The sequence below is a fragment of the Pristiophorus japonicus genome, chromosome 16 (assembly GCF_044704955.1).
Source record: "Pristiophorus japonicus isolate sPriJap1 chromosome 16, sPriJap1.hap1, whole genome shotgun sequence".
NCBI lineage: Eukaryota > Metazoa > Chordata > Chondrichthyes > Pristiophoridae > Pristiophorus > Pristiophorus japonicus.
Window position 1 is genome coordinate 59,611,206 of NC_091992.1, and position 18,908 is coordinate 59,630,113.

Below are 18,908 nucleotides of genomic sequence, written 5' to 3' on the forward strand. Positions count from 1 at the left end.
GATGGAGCATAATATGGGAAAATGTGAGGTAATCCACTTTGGTCGGAAGAATAAAAAAGCAAAATTATTATTTAAATGGAGAGAGAAACTACAAAATGCTGCAGTACAGAGGGATCTAGGAGTCCTTGTACATGAAACACAAAAAGTTAGCATGCAGTTACAGCAAATAACGCGCTGTACCTTAAAGTTATATGCTCCACACTGCTCCTTTGAAGGCCCCGACCTGCTGATGGTCCTTGCAGATTGGGGCCGTCGTGCCGCACACGTGTTGGAGGGCGACGGCTGTGAAGAGGGCGACTGGATTGGACATCACCAAGGTCCAGGTCGCTGATTGGAGCGTGGGCAGGTACAGCAGGAACGGCGAAGTCGAGGCACAGGATCGGCGCATGATCGTGGAACGATGTGATCAGGGCCCAGGAGAGGCGAGGGCCCAGGGGCAGCACAGGCCAGCCCATACTAGATCTGTGCAGCAGAGCAGGTCTCCAGTCGTCTTGATTAACCCTTGCCACTAAACTAAGACCTAGCTCGGTCAAGCCCGTGTGGTGGCTGGTGTGCAACGGCCACCACACGTTAAAAAATCCACGCACAGGCACCTTCCACCCTTCAACATGTAGTTCGGGATCTGGAATATTAGATCCTTCATTGATACACCTTTGAACGCATCCCTTTTTGGCGTGGAAGCAAATCATCTTCGATACGAGGATCTGCCTATGATGATGACATTTCAAAAGCACTTCATTGACTGTAAAGCGCTTTGGGACATCCCAAGGTTGTGAATGGCGCTATACAAGTGCAAGAACGTTTTTTCTTTCACACACAGGTGGCAAGTTGAAAATCTCCTTCCCCAATGTCAACATTTAAGAATCAGTTAAGAAAAGAAAGACCTTGCATTTGTATAGCATCTTTCACTCGCAGCAGTGAGGCTCTTGTGAAGTACAAATTCATAGAATCATAGAAACTTACAGCACAGAAGGAGGCCATTTGGCCCATCGTGCCTGTGCCGGCTCTTTGAAAGAGCTATCCAATTAGTCTCACTCCCTTGCTCTTTCCCCACAGCCCTGCAAATATTCTTTTCCACTTGCAAACGTCCTGGCTAGGCACTGAACTGTTTCACTGTAGATTCAAACCTCTTTTACGAGAAACTCCCCTGTCATTACCCAGAGAACAGAGAGAAGAAATAACGACACTTTTCTACAATGCCACGTCCCCATCTCCAGCTCGACCTACATTCCACCAAAATAGGTCACAGTGAGCGCACAGGCTGTGAGCAGGAACGTTTCCCAAATTCAAAAGTGAAACATTGCACAAAGGGAAATCGGGCGAAGGTTAAAGAGATGAACTCTCACCCGAAGGGCCCAATGCCAGTCTCCAGACGCCTGTGTCACGCAGGAACCCAGAATGTATCCAAGTCCACTGTAAGAAAGGGGACAGGAAGGATTAGTACAGCGTAGTGACAGCATTCCTCCCTACACACCCCAAATCCGCAGACTAGAGCATTTTATAACATGGGGAGATGGGGGAGCCTCATTCGCTGGGGGAGAGGTAAAGTTCCCAACCCCCCCACCCCTGGAATGACGGGGAGTTACTCCTTCGAGCACTGCCTCCAGCAGCTCGGGAGATCACGATTTAAATTTCCCGTCACATTGCGACACACCACCCCGCCCCGCCACCTATCCACCGCTTGGTGAGGTCACCCGACCATCACCACAGGGACCAGCGACCTCGTGGAGTGCTGTTGGGAGGGACTGATGAGCCGGCAATCAGGTGGGGTCTCGGCACTCGGGGGGTACATTGGCTCTTGGTTAAGCAATGCCTCAATTTCAAAATTCTCATCCTTGTTTTCAAATCCCTCCATGGCCTCACCCCTCCCTATCTCTGTAATCTCTTCTAGCCCCACAACCCCACGAGATGTCCGCGCTCATCTAATTTTGCCCTCTTGAGCATCCCTGATTGTAATCGCTCAACTATTGGTGGCCGTGCCTTCAGTTGCCAAGGTCCCAAGCTCTGGAACTCCCTCCCTAAACCTCTACACCTCTCTACCTCTCTTTCCTCCTTCAAGGCGCTCCTTGACCAAGCTTTTGGTCACCTGCGCTAATTTTTACTTATGCGGCTCAGTGTCAAATTTTTATCTCATAATACTCCTGTGAAGCGCCTTGGGACATTAAAGGTGCTATATAAAAGGTGCTATAAATACAAGTTGTTGTTAATTCTTAACTGCCCTGTGAAGTGACCCAGTAAGACGCTCAGTTGTTGCTACAAACAATTTCTGAGAGCGCCTACAGCACACGCGACAGCTGCGGTTCAAGGCGGCGGTCCACCTCCACCTTCTCAAGGGCAACCCGGGAGGGGCAATTAAATGCCGGCCTTGCCAGTGACGCCCACATCCCGAGTGTGAAGTGAAAAAGCGTAGAGTGTTTGCAAACACCAGTGTTAGCTGAGAAAGCTGAGACATGCACGGATACCTTCCCAGGGGGATGGCGAAGTAGAAGAAGGACAGCATACAGGTCCTGGTGTCTTTGGTGAACATGTCGGCAATGATGGTCGGTGCGATTGTGGAGTAGCTGGCTTCGCCAAAACCCACCAAACCTCTCGAGATGAGAAACAACCAGAAGTTCTGCGGAGGAAGCAAAGAACACACAACATGCGGGTGGCGCACTGATTAAATATTTCTTCAAAATTCAAATGAAACATGGCAAATCTCAGTCTGGTTGTTGCTGCAATCCGCCCACCAGAGCTCCAGTGTTCCATCATTACTGGCGTTAACGTCGGTTTTTCAGGGTATCCAGCGTATTTACTATTTGCTTATGCAAAGATGGGAATATCAAGCAAAGAGGTTGAAGAATTCCCTGCGGTACTTTGGGACATTTATCGATGTTAAGATGCTATATAAATGCATCAGTTGATTTCAAAATTCTCATCCTTGTTAGAAATCCCTCCATGGCCCTCCCTTTCTCTGCAATCTCCTCCAGCCTCACAACCCCTCGAGATGTCTGCGCTCCTCAAATTCTGCCCGCTTGAGCATCCGTGATTATAATCGCTCAACCATCAGTGGCCGTGCCTTCAGCTGCCTGGGCCCCAAGCTCTGGAACTCCTTCCCTAAACCTCTCCGCCTCTCTATCTCTCTTTCCTCCTTTAAGACACTCCTTAAAACCTACCTCTCTGACCTGCCCTAATTTCTTCTCAGGTGTCTCAGTGTCAGATTTTTTTTTTGGTCTTAAAACACTGCTGTGAAGCGCCTTGGGACATTTTACTAAGTTAAAGGCGCTATATAAATACAAGTTGTTGTTGATTGTAACCAAAGAGTTTGCAACCCTTATACAGTGGGGACGGGTGGCGTGCTTTTTAGTGAAGTTATTGAATTGACTTATTCAGCCTGGAAGCAAGGCACCAATTGTTCGCCCACTCTCAACTCTCCCTGAAGTTGCTCACTCAATATCTCGTTCAGACGGAAACCTGGCTACTCTGCACGAAGTCTTGCTATCAGAAGAGAACGACACCACTCAATGAAGTCATCCACCATTGCTAAAAACTAGAAATAGAGAGGGGCGAACAAGCCTCCCTGATAGTGGTCCCCTGCAATAAGGAGGCAGACAGAACCAATGTTCCCTTTGAGCTGTGCGGGACCGTGACCACGCAGCTTTCTGGACCTCCCACGCAGCCAGCTTTTCAATGGAACACACCACGAATACGCGGTATTTTGAATGGACCGCGCAGCCCCTGAATGGGAACGTTGGTCATAACTCTTCCGAAGGAGCTCAGCAATCTAATTCAAGCTTCATAGGCAATCTTGGCCTGAAGCCTTGATGATTCAGATACTGTCATGGGCACTCAATGAGCTGGGTTTTCCGATATAGAGCAGCTCCGATTTTGCATTTGATAATGAGCTGGGAGCAGTGCGGCTGAGCCCAGCCAATCCAACACTTTACCCCGAAGTCACTGTGCCTGTGTGAGATCGGTTTCAGGATCCAGCATCCCGCGCACCCACCTCAAAACCTCTCTCTTTGACCAAGCTTTTGGTCACCTGTCTGTAATGTATTTGCTTCATGGGTTCTTTGCTTAAGAATTGCTATTAAGAACTAGTTGATTTATTAGCAAAGGTTTAACAATCACACTACACATTACCAGTTCATCGATCATTACCAGCTCACACCCACCCGCCTCATCGTGGATCACCTAGACCCAACTGACTGGGGTTTTATTGAGTCTTGTGAACATCATGTGACTGGCTAGTCCACTCACAATGCAACAGCTCCACAAAACTGTAAGCATACTTACATAGAAACATAGAATATAGGTGCAGGAGTAGGCCATTCGGCCCTTCGAGCCTGCACCGCCATTCAATAAGATCATGGCTGATCATTTCCTCAGTACCCCTTTCCTGCTTTCTCTCCATACCCCTTGATCCCCTTAGCCGTAAGGGCCATATCTAACTCCCTCTTGAATATATCCAATGAATTGGCATCAACAACTCTCTGCGGCAGGGAATTCCACAGGTTAACAACTCTCTGAGTGCAGCTACTCCTGCACCTATTTTCTATGTTTCTATGTTTATCCTCATCTCAGTCCTAAATGGTCCACCCATTATCCTAAGACTATGTTCTGGACATCGCCAACATCGGGAACATTCTTCCCGTATCTAACCTATCCAGTCCCGTCAGAATCTTATACGTTTCTATGAGATCCCCTCTCATCCTTCTAAACTCCAGTGAATAAAGGCCCAGTTGATCCAGTCTCTCCTCATATGACAGTCCAGCCATCCCTGGAATCAGTCTGGTGAACCTTCGCTGCACTCCCTCAATAGCAAGAATGTCCTTCCTCAGATTAGGCGACCAAAACTGAACACAATATTCCAGGTGAGACCTCACTAAGGCCCTGTACAACTGCAGTAAGACCTCACTGCTCCTATACTCAAATCCCCTAGCTATGAAGGGCAACATACCATTTGCCTTCTTCGCCGCCTGCTGTACTTGCATGCCCACTTTCAGTGACTGATGAACCATGACACCCAGGTCTCGTTGCACCTCCCCTTTTCCTAATCTGCCACCATTCAGATAATATTCTGCCTTTGTGTTTTTTGCCCCCAAAATGGATAACCTCACATTTATCCACATTATACTGCATCTGCCATGCATTTGCTCACTCACCTAACCTGTCCAAGTCACGCTGCAGCCTCTTAGCGTCCTCCTCACAGCTCACACCGCCACCCAGTTTAGTGTCATCCGCAAACTTGGATACATTAGACTCAATTCCTTCATCTCAATCGTTAATGTATATTGTGAAGAGCTGGGGTCCCAGCACTGAGCCCTGCGGCACTCCACTAGTCACTGCCTGCCATTCTGAAAAGGACCCGTTTATCCCAACTCTCTGCTTCCTCTCTGCCAACCAGTTCTCTATCCACATCAGTACATTACCCCCAATACCATGCGCTTTGATTTTTCACACCAATCTCTTGTGCGGGACCTTGTCAAAAGTCTTTTGAAAGTCCAAATACACCACATCCACTGGTTCTCCCTTGTCCACTCTGCTAGTTACATCCTCAAAAAATTCCAGAAGATTCGTCAAGCATGATTTCACTTTCATAATTCCATGCTGACTTGGTCCGATCCGGTCACTGATTTCCAAATGCGCTGCTATTTCATCTTTAATGATTGATTCCAACATTTTCCCCACTACTGGTGTCAGGCTAACCGATCTATAATTACCTGTTTTCTCTCTCCCTCCTTTTTTTTAAAAAGTGGTGTTACATTAGCTACCCTCCAGTCCATAGAAACTGATCCAGAGTCAATAGACTGTTGGAAAATGATCACCAATGCATCCACTATTTCAAGGGCCACTTCCTTAAGTACTCTGGGATGCAGACTATCAGGCCCTGGGAATTTATCGGCCTTCAATCCCATCAATTTCCCTAACACAATTTCCTGCCTAATAAGGATATCCTTCAGTTCCTCCTTCTCACTAGACCCACTGTCCCCTAGTACCTTCGGAAGGTTATTTGTGTCTTCTTTTGTGAAGACAGAACCGGAGTATTTGTTCAATTGGTCTGCCATTTCTTTGTTCCCCATTATAAATTCACCTGAATCCGACTGCAAGGGACCTACGTTTGTCTTCACTAATCTTTTTCTCTTCACATATTTATAGAAGCTTTTGTAGTCAGTTTATATGTTCCCTGCAAGCTTCCTCTCGTACTCTTAATTGAACCCTTAGTCCTCCTCTGTTGAATTCTAAATTTCTCCCAGTCCTCAGGTTTGTTGCTTTTTCTAGCCAATTTATATGCCTCTTCCTTGGCTTTAACACTATCCTTAATTTCCCTTGTTAGTCATGGTTGAGCCACCTTCCCCGTTTTATTTTTACTCCAGACAGGGATGTACAATTGCTGAAGTTCATTCATGTGATCTTTAAATGTTTGCCATTGCTTATCCACCGTTAACCCTTTAAGTATCATTTGTCAGTCTATTTTAGCCAATTCACGCCTCATACCGTCAAAGTTACCTTTCCTTAAGTTCAGGACCCTAGTTTCCGAATTAACTGTGTCACTCTCCATCTTAATAAAGAATTCTACGATATTATGGTCACTCTTCCCCAAAGGGCCTCGCACAACAAGATTGCTAATTAGTCCCTTCTCATTACACATCACCCAGTCTAGGATGGCCAGCTCTCTAGTTGGTTCATCGACATATTGGTCTAGAAAACCATCCCTAATACACTCCAGGAAATCCTCCTCCACTGCATTGCTACCAGTTTGGTTAGCCCAATCAATAGGTAGATTAAAGTCGCCCATGATAACTGCTGTACCTTTATTGCACACATCCCTTATTTCTTGTTTGATGCTGTCCCCAACCTCACTACTGCTGTTTGGTGGTCTGTACACAACTCCCACTAATGTTTTCTGCCCTTTGGAATTCTGCAGCTCCACCATACCAATTTCACATCATCCAGGCTAATGTCCCTCCTTACGATTGCATTAATTTCCTCTTTATCCAGCAACGCCACCCCGCCTCCTTTTCCTCTCTGCCTATCCTTCCTAAATGTTGAATACCCCTGGATGTTGAGTTCCCAGCCTTGGTCACCCTGGAGCCATGTCTCTGTGATGCCAATTACATCATATCCGTTAACTGCTGTCTGCGCAGTTAATTCGTCCACCTTATTCCGAATACTCCTCGCATTGAGGCACAGAGCCTTCAGGCTTGTCTTTTTAACACACTTTGCCCTTTAGAATTTTTCTGAAATGTGGCCCTTTTTGTTTTTTGCCTTGGGTTTCTCTGCCCTCCACTTTTACTATTCTGCTTTTTATCTTTTGCTTCTGCCTCCATTTTATTTCCCTCTATCTCCCTGCATAGGTTCCCATCCCCCTGCCATGTTAGTTTAACCCCAATAGCACTAGCAAACACTCCCCCTAGGACATTGGTTCTGGTCCTGCCCAGGTGCAGACCGTCCAGTTTGTACTGGTCCCACCTCACCCAGATCCGGTTCCAATGTCCCAGGAATTTGAACCCCTCCCTCTTGCACCAATCCTCAAGCCACGTATTCATCTGAGCTATCCTGCAATTCCTACTCTGACTAGCACGTGGTATTGGTAGCAATCCTGAGATTATTACCTTTGAGGTCCTACTTTTTAAATTAGCTCCCAGCTCCCTAAATTCGTCTCGTAGGACCTCATCCTGTTTTTTTACCTATATCGTTGGTACCTAAATGCACCACGACAACTGGCTGTTCACCCTCCCTTTTCAGAATGTCCTGCACCCGCTCAGAGACATCCTTGACCCTTGCACCAGGGAGGCAACATACCATCCTGGAGTCTCGGTTGCGGCCGCAGAAACGCCTGTCTATTCCCCTTACAATCGAATCCCCTATCACTATCGCTCTCCCACTCTTTTCCCTGCCCTCCTGTGCAGCAGAGCCACCCACGGTGCCATGAACTTGGCTGCTGCTGCTCCCCCCTGATGAGTCATCCCCCTCAACAGTACCCAAAGCGGTGTATCTGTTTTGCAGGGGGATGACCGCAGGGAACCCCTGCACTACCTTCCTTGCACTGCTCTTCCTGCTGGTCACCCATTTACTATCTAGCTGTGTACACTTTATCTGCGGTGAGACCAACTCGCTAAACGTGCTATTCACGTCATTCTCAGCATCGTGGATGCTCCAGAGTTCATCCACCCACAGCTCCAGTGCCGCAATGCGGCAACAGGTGCATACATTACACCTGTACTAATATCTCCTTATGTGGCTCGATGTCACATTTGTCTGATAACGCTCCTGTGAAGAGCCTTGGGATGTTTTACTACATTAAATACGCTATATAAATACAAGTTGTTGTTGTTGTGGCTGGAATACAATGGGGTGGAAGTTATGCTTCAGTTGTACAAAGTCTGACCTCCTGAGGTACGGTGTCCAGAACTGACCCTGAAGCACTGCGTCAGTTCTGGACACCGTACCTCAGGAAGGAAATATTGCCCTTGGAGGGGATGCAGCACCGATTCACCAGAATGATACCGGGGCTAGAAAGATTAAATTATGAGGACAGGTTGTGTAGACTAGGCTTGTATTCCCTCGATTATAGTAAATTGAGGGGGTGATCTAATCGAGGTGTTTAAAATGATAGAGAAACTATTTGCTCTGATGGCGCAATCCAGAACAAGGGGGAATATTCTTAAAAATAGAGCTAGGCCGTTCAGGACTGAAATCAGGAAGCACTTTTTTACCCAAACGGTAGTTAGAATCTGGAACTTTCGCCATTAAAAGGCTGCGGATGCTGGGGGACAATTGAAATGTTCAAGTTAGAGTTCAGTAGATTTTCGTTAGGTAAGGGTATCAAGGGATATGGAGTAAAGATGGGTAAATATGTTTGAGGTACAGATCAGAGATGATCGAATAAGATGGTGGAACTAGCTTGTGGGGCTGAATGGCCTCTTCCTGTTCCTATGCTCCTGTTCTTGAACTATTCATCTTCCTCAGTAAATTTCAGCCAAGACTCTTCAGCTGATTTGAAAACTTCCATCTCCTTTAAGAGAATACATCTTGTGGGCCAAACCCACACTATCTAGTCTTGCTTAGATTTCGATAAAATCAGGAATTACTTCTGCACAAACTGCACTCCATCTGCCAATTTCTCTGCAGTTATTCTGTTTGTAAGCTCTTCGTGTTCCTGGCTGCCTTTCGAAGGCTTCTAGTGATGGACTTCTGAGTTTTAGCATTTAGATTTTCTTGTAGCCGGTTAAGCCGGGACTAGATAGGGAGAAATGGTTTCTACTGGCGGAGGGGTCGGTTACAAGAAGATACAGATTTAAGATAATTAACAAAACAACCAGACTTAAAATGCGTTAAAAAAAAATGTGTACAGCGAATTATTGTGATCTGGAATGCGCTGCCTGAAAGGGTGGTGGGAGCAGATTCAATATAACTTTAATATAACTTTCGTGGAGGAATCTAGAACTGGGGCATAGTTTCAGAATAAGAGATCGCCCATTTAAACTGGAAATGAGGAGGAATTTCTTCTCTCAGAGGGGTGTGAATCTTTGGAATTCTCTACCCCAGAGAGCTGTGGAGGCTGGGTCATTGAATATATTTAAGGTGGAGATAGACAGATTTTTGAACGATACGGGAGTCAAGGGTTATGGGGAGCGGGCGGGGAAGTGGAGTTAAGGCCAAGATCAGATCAGCCATGATCGTATTGAATGGCGGAGCAAGCTCGAGGGGCCAAATGGCCTGCTCCTATTTCTTATGTTCTTATGTAACAGGGAATTGGATAAATACTTGAAAAGGAAAGATTTGCAGGGCCATGGGGAGTGGGACTAATTGGATAGCTCTTTCACAGAGCCAGCACAGGCACGATGGGCCAAATGGCTTCCTTTTGTGCTGCATGACTCTATGATAGAAGCCAAGAAATCAAGAGAAGTTCTGAGATTCAGTCTCATTATTAAAGCGATGACAAAAGCAATCAATTGACTTAATCCCTGTATCAGTAATGAACTAATCTCTGGTGTGCTAAAATCCCTATAGATGACTTGAACCTATAATTAGATTTGCTTGGCTAGATTTTCATGTGTCAGGAATACTCCTGCTTGTATAATTCTATACAAAAGGAAGTGCCTGTGGGTAAAGAGTGCTGTTCAAAATCTTTTAAAGGGGCACCGTCCTTGCTGGGGGGAGGTACCAGCATTACGATTTGCATGTACATAAGTGGCACAAGTCGTGATGTGACACAGTGACATACTTCCACCCTAATTGCAGCTTTATGTGGGTTAGCGAAAGGTTTGTCAAACACTCTGCCCCTTTAACAGGGTGGAGATAGCATCAGTTCAGCATCGAGCCGCCAGGATGCTCCATTTTGCTCTGGTATTTCGACCAATGCCTAAAGGCCAACACTTTACAATAAGCTGTAAAGTTGCAGCCGGACAATTCAAGTTTATTTGGTAACATGATGTGACTGAATAGCGGAATTGTGACTTGAATCAGTTACTGGTGATTTCCCCAATGAAAGGATGAGCAAAAGGCCATTCGGTCCATTAAGTCCATCCCTTTAAAGTTGAGTGGCGGGAATTTCCTGGGGGAAATTCGATCGGCTGCCGTAATTATTAGGGGAGATTGGTGTAAATTCTGTTTATGCATCTATCCGGAGTTTACGTTGATCTACCATCAAAGTTACATCAGCCGTTCAGTTATAGCACAGATGGAGTTAGTTACAGTGAGATATTCATCTGACATAAACCACAACAATAACTTATATTTATGTAACTTGTAAACCGCCCCGAGGCGCTTCACAGGAGGGTAATCAAACTCAATTTGACAGCGAGCCACATAAGGAGATACTGGAACAGGCGGACCAAAAGCTTGGTCAAAGGGCTATGAAGGAGTGACTTAAAGGAGGAACGGTCAAGAGGTTTAGGGAGGAATTCCAGCGTTTAGTGCCTAGGCAGCTGAAGGCACGGCCACCGATGGTGAGGCAATGAAAACCACAAAAGGCCAAAATTAGAGGAGTGCAGAGATCTCGGGGGGTTTGTGGCTGGAGGAGATTACAGAGATAGGGGAGGGGTGAGGCCATGGAGGGATTTGAAAACAAGGAAGAGAATTTTAAAATCTGGGCATTGTTGGACAGAGAGCCAATGTAGGTCAGCGTGCACAGGGGTGATGGTTGACTACAATTGTCCAGTCTTCAAGATATAAAACACAGAGCGGAGTGCGTAACAGCCTGGATTAACTTGGACAACACTGGCAGGTTGAGGTAACAGAGCAAAAATGAGTTCCCTATTCTACAGGTTTGGACTTGTTTGCTAATGTTGGATGTCAGGATACAGACATTACATTACAGGATTGGAAGTGTCGTGCCGCTGGGTGTTATTTTGTGTGTGCCTTTGGGAACAGGACAGCCAGAGCACATTATATACACTGATGGTCCAGGTTGGCCCATAGTCAGGCTGGAGCAGGAGCAAAGCACAAGCTCAGCTTATTGACAGCAAGGTGATTTGAAAATAAGACATTTTAGACGAAGGAAAGAGTCATATGTTCAGTTCTGTCCTGATTCAGAGCTCCATCTGATTTCACATTGAGAAATAATTTGGTAAAATGCCAGGAAGGTTTCAGAGATAAAAATGGAAATTTGAAGTTTGCATGGCAGCATTCCAAGAAAGGATGAGTTTATGATTTATTTATGACTGAACTTATCATTTAATGTATACACCATATTATTAAAATAGATCCTCGGATTGAAGAGAATCCTTACGCAGCAGTAGAGGCTCAATATACAGATTTGTAATTTGATAAGAAAAGTACTTTAAGAGGAAGAATATCTGATTACTCCCTCCGCACTGTCACCTAAAGGTAGCGTGGTGCCTGTCAGCTCCCCGTTCTTCACTTACACCTTGGACAGAGACTTGGAGTTTTGTTACCTGGAGGTCCAGGCTGCCAGAAACATCCATCCTTCACACTGGGCCATCCCAGAGTTCCAAAACCATCCATCCGTCACACTGGGCCATCCCAGAACCATCCATCCTACCCACTGGGCCATTCCAAAGTTCCAGAACCTTCCATCCTTCACACTGGGCTTACCTACAATGTTCTGCAGGAGCACCCATTCCAATTACATTTCTGCATGTGCCCATATTTTCTGCTCTCCAATGTTCCCTCTCCTCCTGAAGGTACCACCTCCTGCTCAGCCACCATCTAGTCCCTTACCCTCAAGGTCAATCTTAGCCACTTGTGCGCTCTCCAGCCCATGAATTTCCCTCCATTAATGTCAATAGACAGGAACATCGCAGGCAGGTGAATGCAGAACACAGAAGGCACAGACCTCTCTCTCATTACCCTCGGCACTAACTGTCCTGCCAGCGATGTGACTGTGAACCGGCCTACACAGTCGAGCCAGGCCCTCTCCTCCACTGACTGCAAAAGCTTATGTGAAAAGAAATGTGAAAAGAAAAAGATTAGTGAATACCAACGTAGGTTCCTTGCAGTCAGAATCAGGTGAATTTATAATGGGAACAAAGAAATGGCAGACCAATTGAACAAACACTTTGGATCTGTCTTCACTAAGAAAGACACAAATAACCTTCCGGAAATACTAGGGGTTTGAGGGTCTAGGGAAAAGGAGGAACTGAAGAAAATCCTTATTAGTCAGGAAATTGTGTTAGGGAAATTGATGGGATTGAAGGCCGATAAATCCCCAGGGCTCGATAGGCTGCATCCCAGAGTACTTAAGGAAGTGTCCCTAGAAATAGTGGATGCATTGGTGATCATTTTCTAACATTCTATTGACTCTGGATCAGTTCCTATGGATTGGAGGGTAGCTCATGTAACGCCACTTTTTAAAAAAAGGAGGGAGAGAGAAAACGGGTAATTATAGACCGGTTAGCCTGACATCGTTAGTGGGGGAAAATGTTGGAATCAATTATTAAAGATGAAATAGTAGCACATTTGGAAAGCAGTGACAGGATTGGTCCAAATCAGCATGTATTTATGAAAGGGGAATCATGCTTGACAAATCTTCTAGAATTTTTTGAGGATGTAACTAGTAGAGTGGACAAGGGAGAACCAGTGGATGTGGTGTGTCTGGACTTTCAAAAGGCTTTTAACAAGGTCCCACACGAGAGATTAGTGTGCAAAATTAAAGCACATGGTATTGGGGGTAATGTATTGACGTGGATAGCGAACTGGTTGGCAGACAGGAAGCAGAGAGTCGGATTAAATGGGTCCTTTTCAGAATGGCAGGCAGTGACCAGTGGGGTGCCTCAGGGGTCAGTGCTGGGACCCCAGCTATTTACAATATACATCAATGAATTAGATGAAGGAATTGAATGTAATATCTCCAAGCTTGCAGATGACACTAAGCTGGGTGGTGGTGTGAGCTGTAAGAAGGATGCTAAGAGGCTGCAGGGTGACTTGGACAGGTTAGGTGAGTGGGCAAATGCATGGCAGATGCAGTATGATGTGGATAAATGTGAGGTTGTCCACTTTGGTGGCAAAAACAGGAAGACAGAATATTATCTGAATGGTGACAGATTAGGAAAAGGGGAGGTGCAACGAGACCTGGGTGTCATGGTACATCAGTCATTGAAAGTTGGCATGCAGGTACAGCAGGCGGTGAAGAAGACAAATGGCATGTTGGCCTTCATAGCTAGAGGATTTGAGTATAGGAGCAGGGAGGTCTTACTGCAGTTGTACAGAGCCTGAGTGAGGCCAAACCTGGAATATTGTGTTCAATTTTGGTCTCCTAATCTGAGGAAGGACGTTCTTGCTATTGAGGGAGTACAGCGAAGGTTCACCAGACTGATTCCCGAGATGGCAGGACTGACATATAAGGAGAGACTGGATGAACAGGGCTTGTATTCACTGGAGTTTAGAAGAATGAGGGGGGAATCTCATAGAAACATAGAAAATTCTGACAGGATTGGACAGATTAGAGGCAGGAAGAACGTTCCTGTTGCTGGGGAGTTCCAGAACTAGGGGTCACAGTCTAAGAATAAGGGGTAAGCCATTTAGGACTGAGATGAGGAGAAACTTCTTCACTCAGAGAGTGGTTAACTTGTGGAATTCCCTACCGCAGAGAGTTGTTGAGGCCAGTTCGTTAGATATATTCAAAAGGGAGTTAGATATGGCCCTTTCGGCCAAAGGGTTCAAGGGGTATGGAGAGAAAGCAGGAAAGGGGTACTGAGGTTGAATGATCAGCCATGATCTTATTGAATGGCGGTGCAGACTCAAAGGGCCGAATGGCCTACTGCTGCACCTAATTTCTATGTTTCATGGACCTGTGCCCTCACTGGACAGTGAAGGGGAGAGGCAACCCTGGCTGATGGTTCCCTTCCCCATTGCACTTCATTGCCACCTAGAACCTTCCCGAGCCACATCATCTGTAACTGAGCCCTTGAGGGAGAGTGTTGCCTGGAGCAGTTTGCATTGAAGCCAACACGAATCCTGGCCTAAGAATTGTGAAAAGGAGCACCTTGTAGAATCCCTTCTCATTTCCTCTTCAATACTTAATCGGTGTCAGCCATAGCTCATCGCCTCAGTCATCAGATTGAGGGTTCATGTCCCACTTCAGAAGCCGGAGCACAAATTCTATGTTGACACTTCAGTACAGCACTGAACCAACAACGCTGAAACAGATTGCCTGGTCATTAACACGTTGCTGTTTGTGGGAGCTTGCTGTGCATAAATTGAAAGCCGCGTTTCCTAAATTACAACGGTGACTCCAATCCAAAATTACTTCATTGGCTGTATAGTACTTTGGGAAGTTCTGAGGCCATGAAATGCAAGTCTTTCTTCCTTAACAATGTTGTTCCTGGTCAGTACTGGAAGGTATTTGCTTCATGGGTTCTTTGCTTAAGAATTCATAGCAACACATTGCTATTAAGACTAGTTTATTAGCAAAGGTTTAACAATCCACGACACATTACCAGTTCATCCACCAGGCTCATCATGGATCCCCCAAACCCAACTGGCTGGGGTTTTATTGAGTCTTGTGAACATCACGTGACTGGCTAAGCCACTCCCAGCTCAACAGCTCAACTAACCTATGAGCATACTCACAGGTGCATATATTACAGGTACTTAAAGGAATGTGAAGGCAGACTCAGGTTTGTTGGTGGCAGATTGAGAGACAGACGTGCACGGAAGCTGTGGGTCTGTGACATAGCTTGAAGGCCAAGCTTTCAATAGGATTTCTAACCCCCCAGATTGGCCTGGAGTCTCCAGGAATTAAAGATTAATCTCCCAGGCACTGCTGCGAGCAACACCTGGGAATAAAATCATACGGGTAATTTAAAAAAAAAACATTTGAAAAAAGGGTGTTTGACTAACAGTCAAAATCCATCCAATTGGGTCACAATTTGTTCGCATTAGCTGACCAATGTGGGGAGGGTGAGGGTGGGGGCAGGGCAGCTGGAAGTGGAAGGTCATGTGATGAAACCTCCAGGAATATGTCCAACTAGAGTTGGCAACTCTATTAGGAGTATAGGAACAGTAGGAGACCATTCAGCCCCTTGGGCCTGCTCCATCATTCAGTTGGATCATGGCTGATCTATACCGAACTCCATTTACCCGCCTTCGCTCCACACCCCTTGATACCCTTGCCTATAGCAAGTGGACTAATGGTGTGCATGTTGGGGAGAGAAGGGTCAGACGATTATCACCATCCAGAATAGAGACACTTGTTTGGAGACTGACACACTGTGTTGTTTTAATTGACTTGTTTGATACAGGGGGCCTAGATCTAATCAGGTGTCCTAAAATAGCAGTCTATAGAATTGATCCCGAAGACACACACACTAAGCAGGAATGTCTGGAATGTACCCAATCATCACAGAAACTGACTCCGGTATTCCCTCCGAGGAAATGAGTGTCCCCTATCAGTGCTGGGATGTTATCAGCCTGTATTCTGTTTATTGAGACGTTCTGGGTGGCTTGTGATATTAAAAATGAGGAGGAGGAACTCATCACTAATTGCCCTTTCAAGATTTTAACAGCATATTTTTCAAATGCCGGTAAGCCTTGCTCGAAGTATGAAAACAATTTCAAAGCTCAAAGCCTTTCCAACTGTCGCCTCCTGTATCTTTCATTAAAAAAAATCAAAGGGGAGACAGGGATTTGTGATACTGAGACTGATGTCTTAAACCTTCAGTTCTTCCTCTCCCCCACCACCACTGAGCCATTTATTTGATTACTGCACTTCCTCTGTAATTAGTTAACCCTATTCGAGCCGAGGCACCTCATCTCCATAACCAGGAGACACAGGACTGCCAACAAATACAATCACTCCCTGTTCATTTTTGTGGTTTGGTTAAAAAAATTATTTGTTACAGTTTGCGGTTTAGTTCAAATGTTTCCCGTTTCAGGAAAGAGAAAATTGTTTGAAGATTTATGAGGGGCGGGGAAACAAAAGGACTCACATTTCTCATCTGCGCTCTCAGAAACTCCCCAGAGTGGGTTACATACATTGGGGTATGCAATGTATTTGCTTCATGGGTTCTTTGCTCAAGCATTCATTGCAACACATTGCTATTAAGAACCAGTTGGTTCATTAACAAAAGGTTTAACAATCACACCACAGGTTACCAGTTCATCCACCGGGCTCACAACCACCTGCCTCATCGTGGATCCCCCGAACCCAACTGGCAGGGGTTTTATTGAGTCTTGTGAACATCACGTGACTGGCTGAGCCACTCCCAGCTCAACAGCTGAACAAACCTGTGAGCATACTCACAGGGGCATACATTAGAGTAGATTTTGAGTGAGTGACCGGGGGAGCGAGCTGATTTGCCGTTCATTGACAAAGAGCCACCCACCATTTTGAGGCCCTGGCCTCATTTGCATCTCCTGCCCCTCCAGGGCCCACTGAAATAAATCAACACTTTCTTCTGGCTGGGCCTCCTCGGTTCAATCTCCAGCAGAACCAGTCACAGTGTGCAGGATGCAACCAGTTCAGACCGAAGATTGCGACTAGGGTCCTATTCATGTCGCTGGACCTCGATTTCTGTATTAAAAGGAGCCCATGGCCTTGCCCCTCCCTACCTCTGTAATCTCCTTCAGCCCCACAAGCCCCCGAGATGTCTGCACTCCTCAAATTCTGCCCTCTTGAGCATCACTGATTATAACTGCTCAACCATCAGTGGCCGTGCCTTCAGCTGCCGAGGCCCTTAGCTCTGGAACTCCCTCCTTAAACCTCTCCGCCTCTCTACCTCTCTTTCCTCCTTTAAGACACTCCTTAAAACCTACATCTTTGACCGCCCTGCCGTAATTTCTTCTTATGTGGCTCAGTGTCAAATTTATTTGTTTTCTCTTAGAACACTCCTGTGAATCGTCTTGGGAAGTTTTACTACGTTAAAGGCGCTATATAAATAAAAGTTGTTGTTGTGTGTGCAGCAACACAATTGCTGATTTAGAAAGGAAAAATAAGTCAAGATTCAGCAGCCGCTCTCTACCCAGTGACCCCCTACTGAAAGCGCATGTGCGTGGTGTCAGTGGAGGGCAGGATCAGGCATGTCGGTGATGGCCCCCCCCTTGGTTGAATAGTCAAGGTTCACAAATACATATTGGTTGGTGGGACAAGCTAAAAGAAATGTATAGGACCCAGGGGACAAGGAGTCAACACCATCAGGAAAAGTGGGGAAGGCGTGTGAATTCACCAGCTCCACAAGAGGCAACGTCCTGTTCCAAAGCCAAATGGCCTCAGTTCTTTGACCGGGAGGTGCGGCATCGCACTGTAACGCTGTCAGAACATAACATAAGAAATAGGAGTCGGCCATTTAGCCCCTTGAGCCTGCTCTGCCATTCAATAAGATCATGGCTGATCTGATCATGGCCTCAACTCCACTTCCCTGCCCGCTCCCCATAACCCTTCACTCCCCTATCATTCAAAAATCTGTCTATCTCCACCTTAAATATATTCAATGACCCGAGAATTCCAAAGATTCACGGTCCTCTGTGGAGAAGATATTCCTCCTCATCTCCATTTTAAATGGGCGACCCTTTATTCTGAAACTATGCCCCCTAGTTCTAGATTCCCCCACGAGTGGAAACATCCCCTCTGCATCTACCCTGTCCACGCCCCCTCAGAATCTTACACATTTCAGTAAGATCACCTCTCATTCTTCTAAACTCCAATGAGTTTCGGCCCAACCTGCTCAAGCGTTCTTCATACAACAATCCCCTCATCTCAGGAATGGACCTAGTGAACCCTCTCAGAACTGCCTTCAATGCAAGTATATCCCTCCTTAAATACGGAGACCAAAACTGTACGCAGTACTCCAGGTGTGGCCTCACCAATACCCTGTACAGTTGTAGCAGAACTTCCCTACTTTTATACTCCACCCCCCTTGCAATAAAGGCCAATACTCCATCTGCCTTTCTAATTAACCGGCTTGGCTAAGTCACTCACTGGCTTGGTGATGAAAGAGCTGGTAAGGGTGACGGCTGACCAGAAAAATATCCCACAGCTCAGGATGAACTTCCTGTTGAAGCGGTCGCCTAGGAAACCGAAGATCGGGGTGGCCACCATGAAACTGCAGATGAAAGCTTGAAGAGAGAGAGAAAAAAATAAATTAAATTTTAATAAGAAAATTTATTCAGTTAATGCAGAAAAATATTGACCATAAATAGTTTTCAAACTCCACCCCAATTCTGTAGCACCAATAATATATTGAATTTGCTATAGATGATGTACTCTCCTTCTGAGTCAGAAGGTTGTGGGTTCAAGTCCCACTCCAGGAACTTGAGCACATTAATCTAGGCTGACACTCCAGTGCAGTGCTGAGGGAGTGCTGCACTGTCAGAGGTGCCGTCATTTGGATGAGACTTTAAGGGGTGCCTCCTAGATGGCGGATGTACGCCAACTTCGCGAGTCGCGGGCCAATTTCTTCCATGGGGTGGAAAGGGTCAGCCTGGGACGCTGAGGGGTCGGTGCGCACGCCAATGATGTCATC

The 18,908-nt window shown here is 46.1% G+C and overlaps 1 protein-coding gene across 1 annotated transcript in view; it reads right to left on the reverse strand.

The window, feature by feature from the left end:
* The window catches only part of LOC139226534 (sphingosine-1-phosphate transporter SPNS2-like), a 133,176-nt gene that overhangs the window by 57,280 nt on the left and 56,988 nt on the right, over window positions 1-18,908 (reverse strand). Inside the window, exons 3-5 of the mRNA XM_070857367.1 lie at window positions 18,365-18,501; window positions 2,463-2,614; window positions 1,347-1,413 (exon numbers count right to left, since the gene is read on the reverse strand). Of these exons, the coding sequence (XP_070713468.1) occupies window positions 1,347-1,413; window positions 2,463-2,614; window positions 18,365-18,501 (356 nt within the window). The remainder of the gene's footprint in view (window positions 1-1,346; window positions 1,414-2,462; window positions 2,615-18,364; window positions 18,502-18,908) is intronic.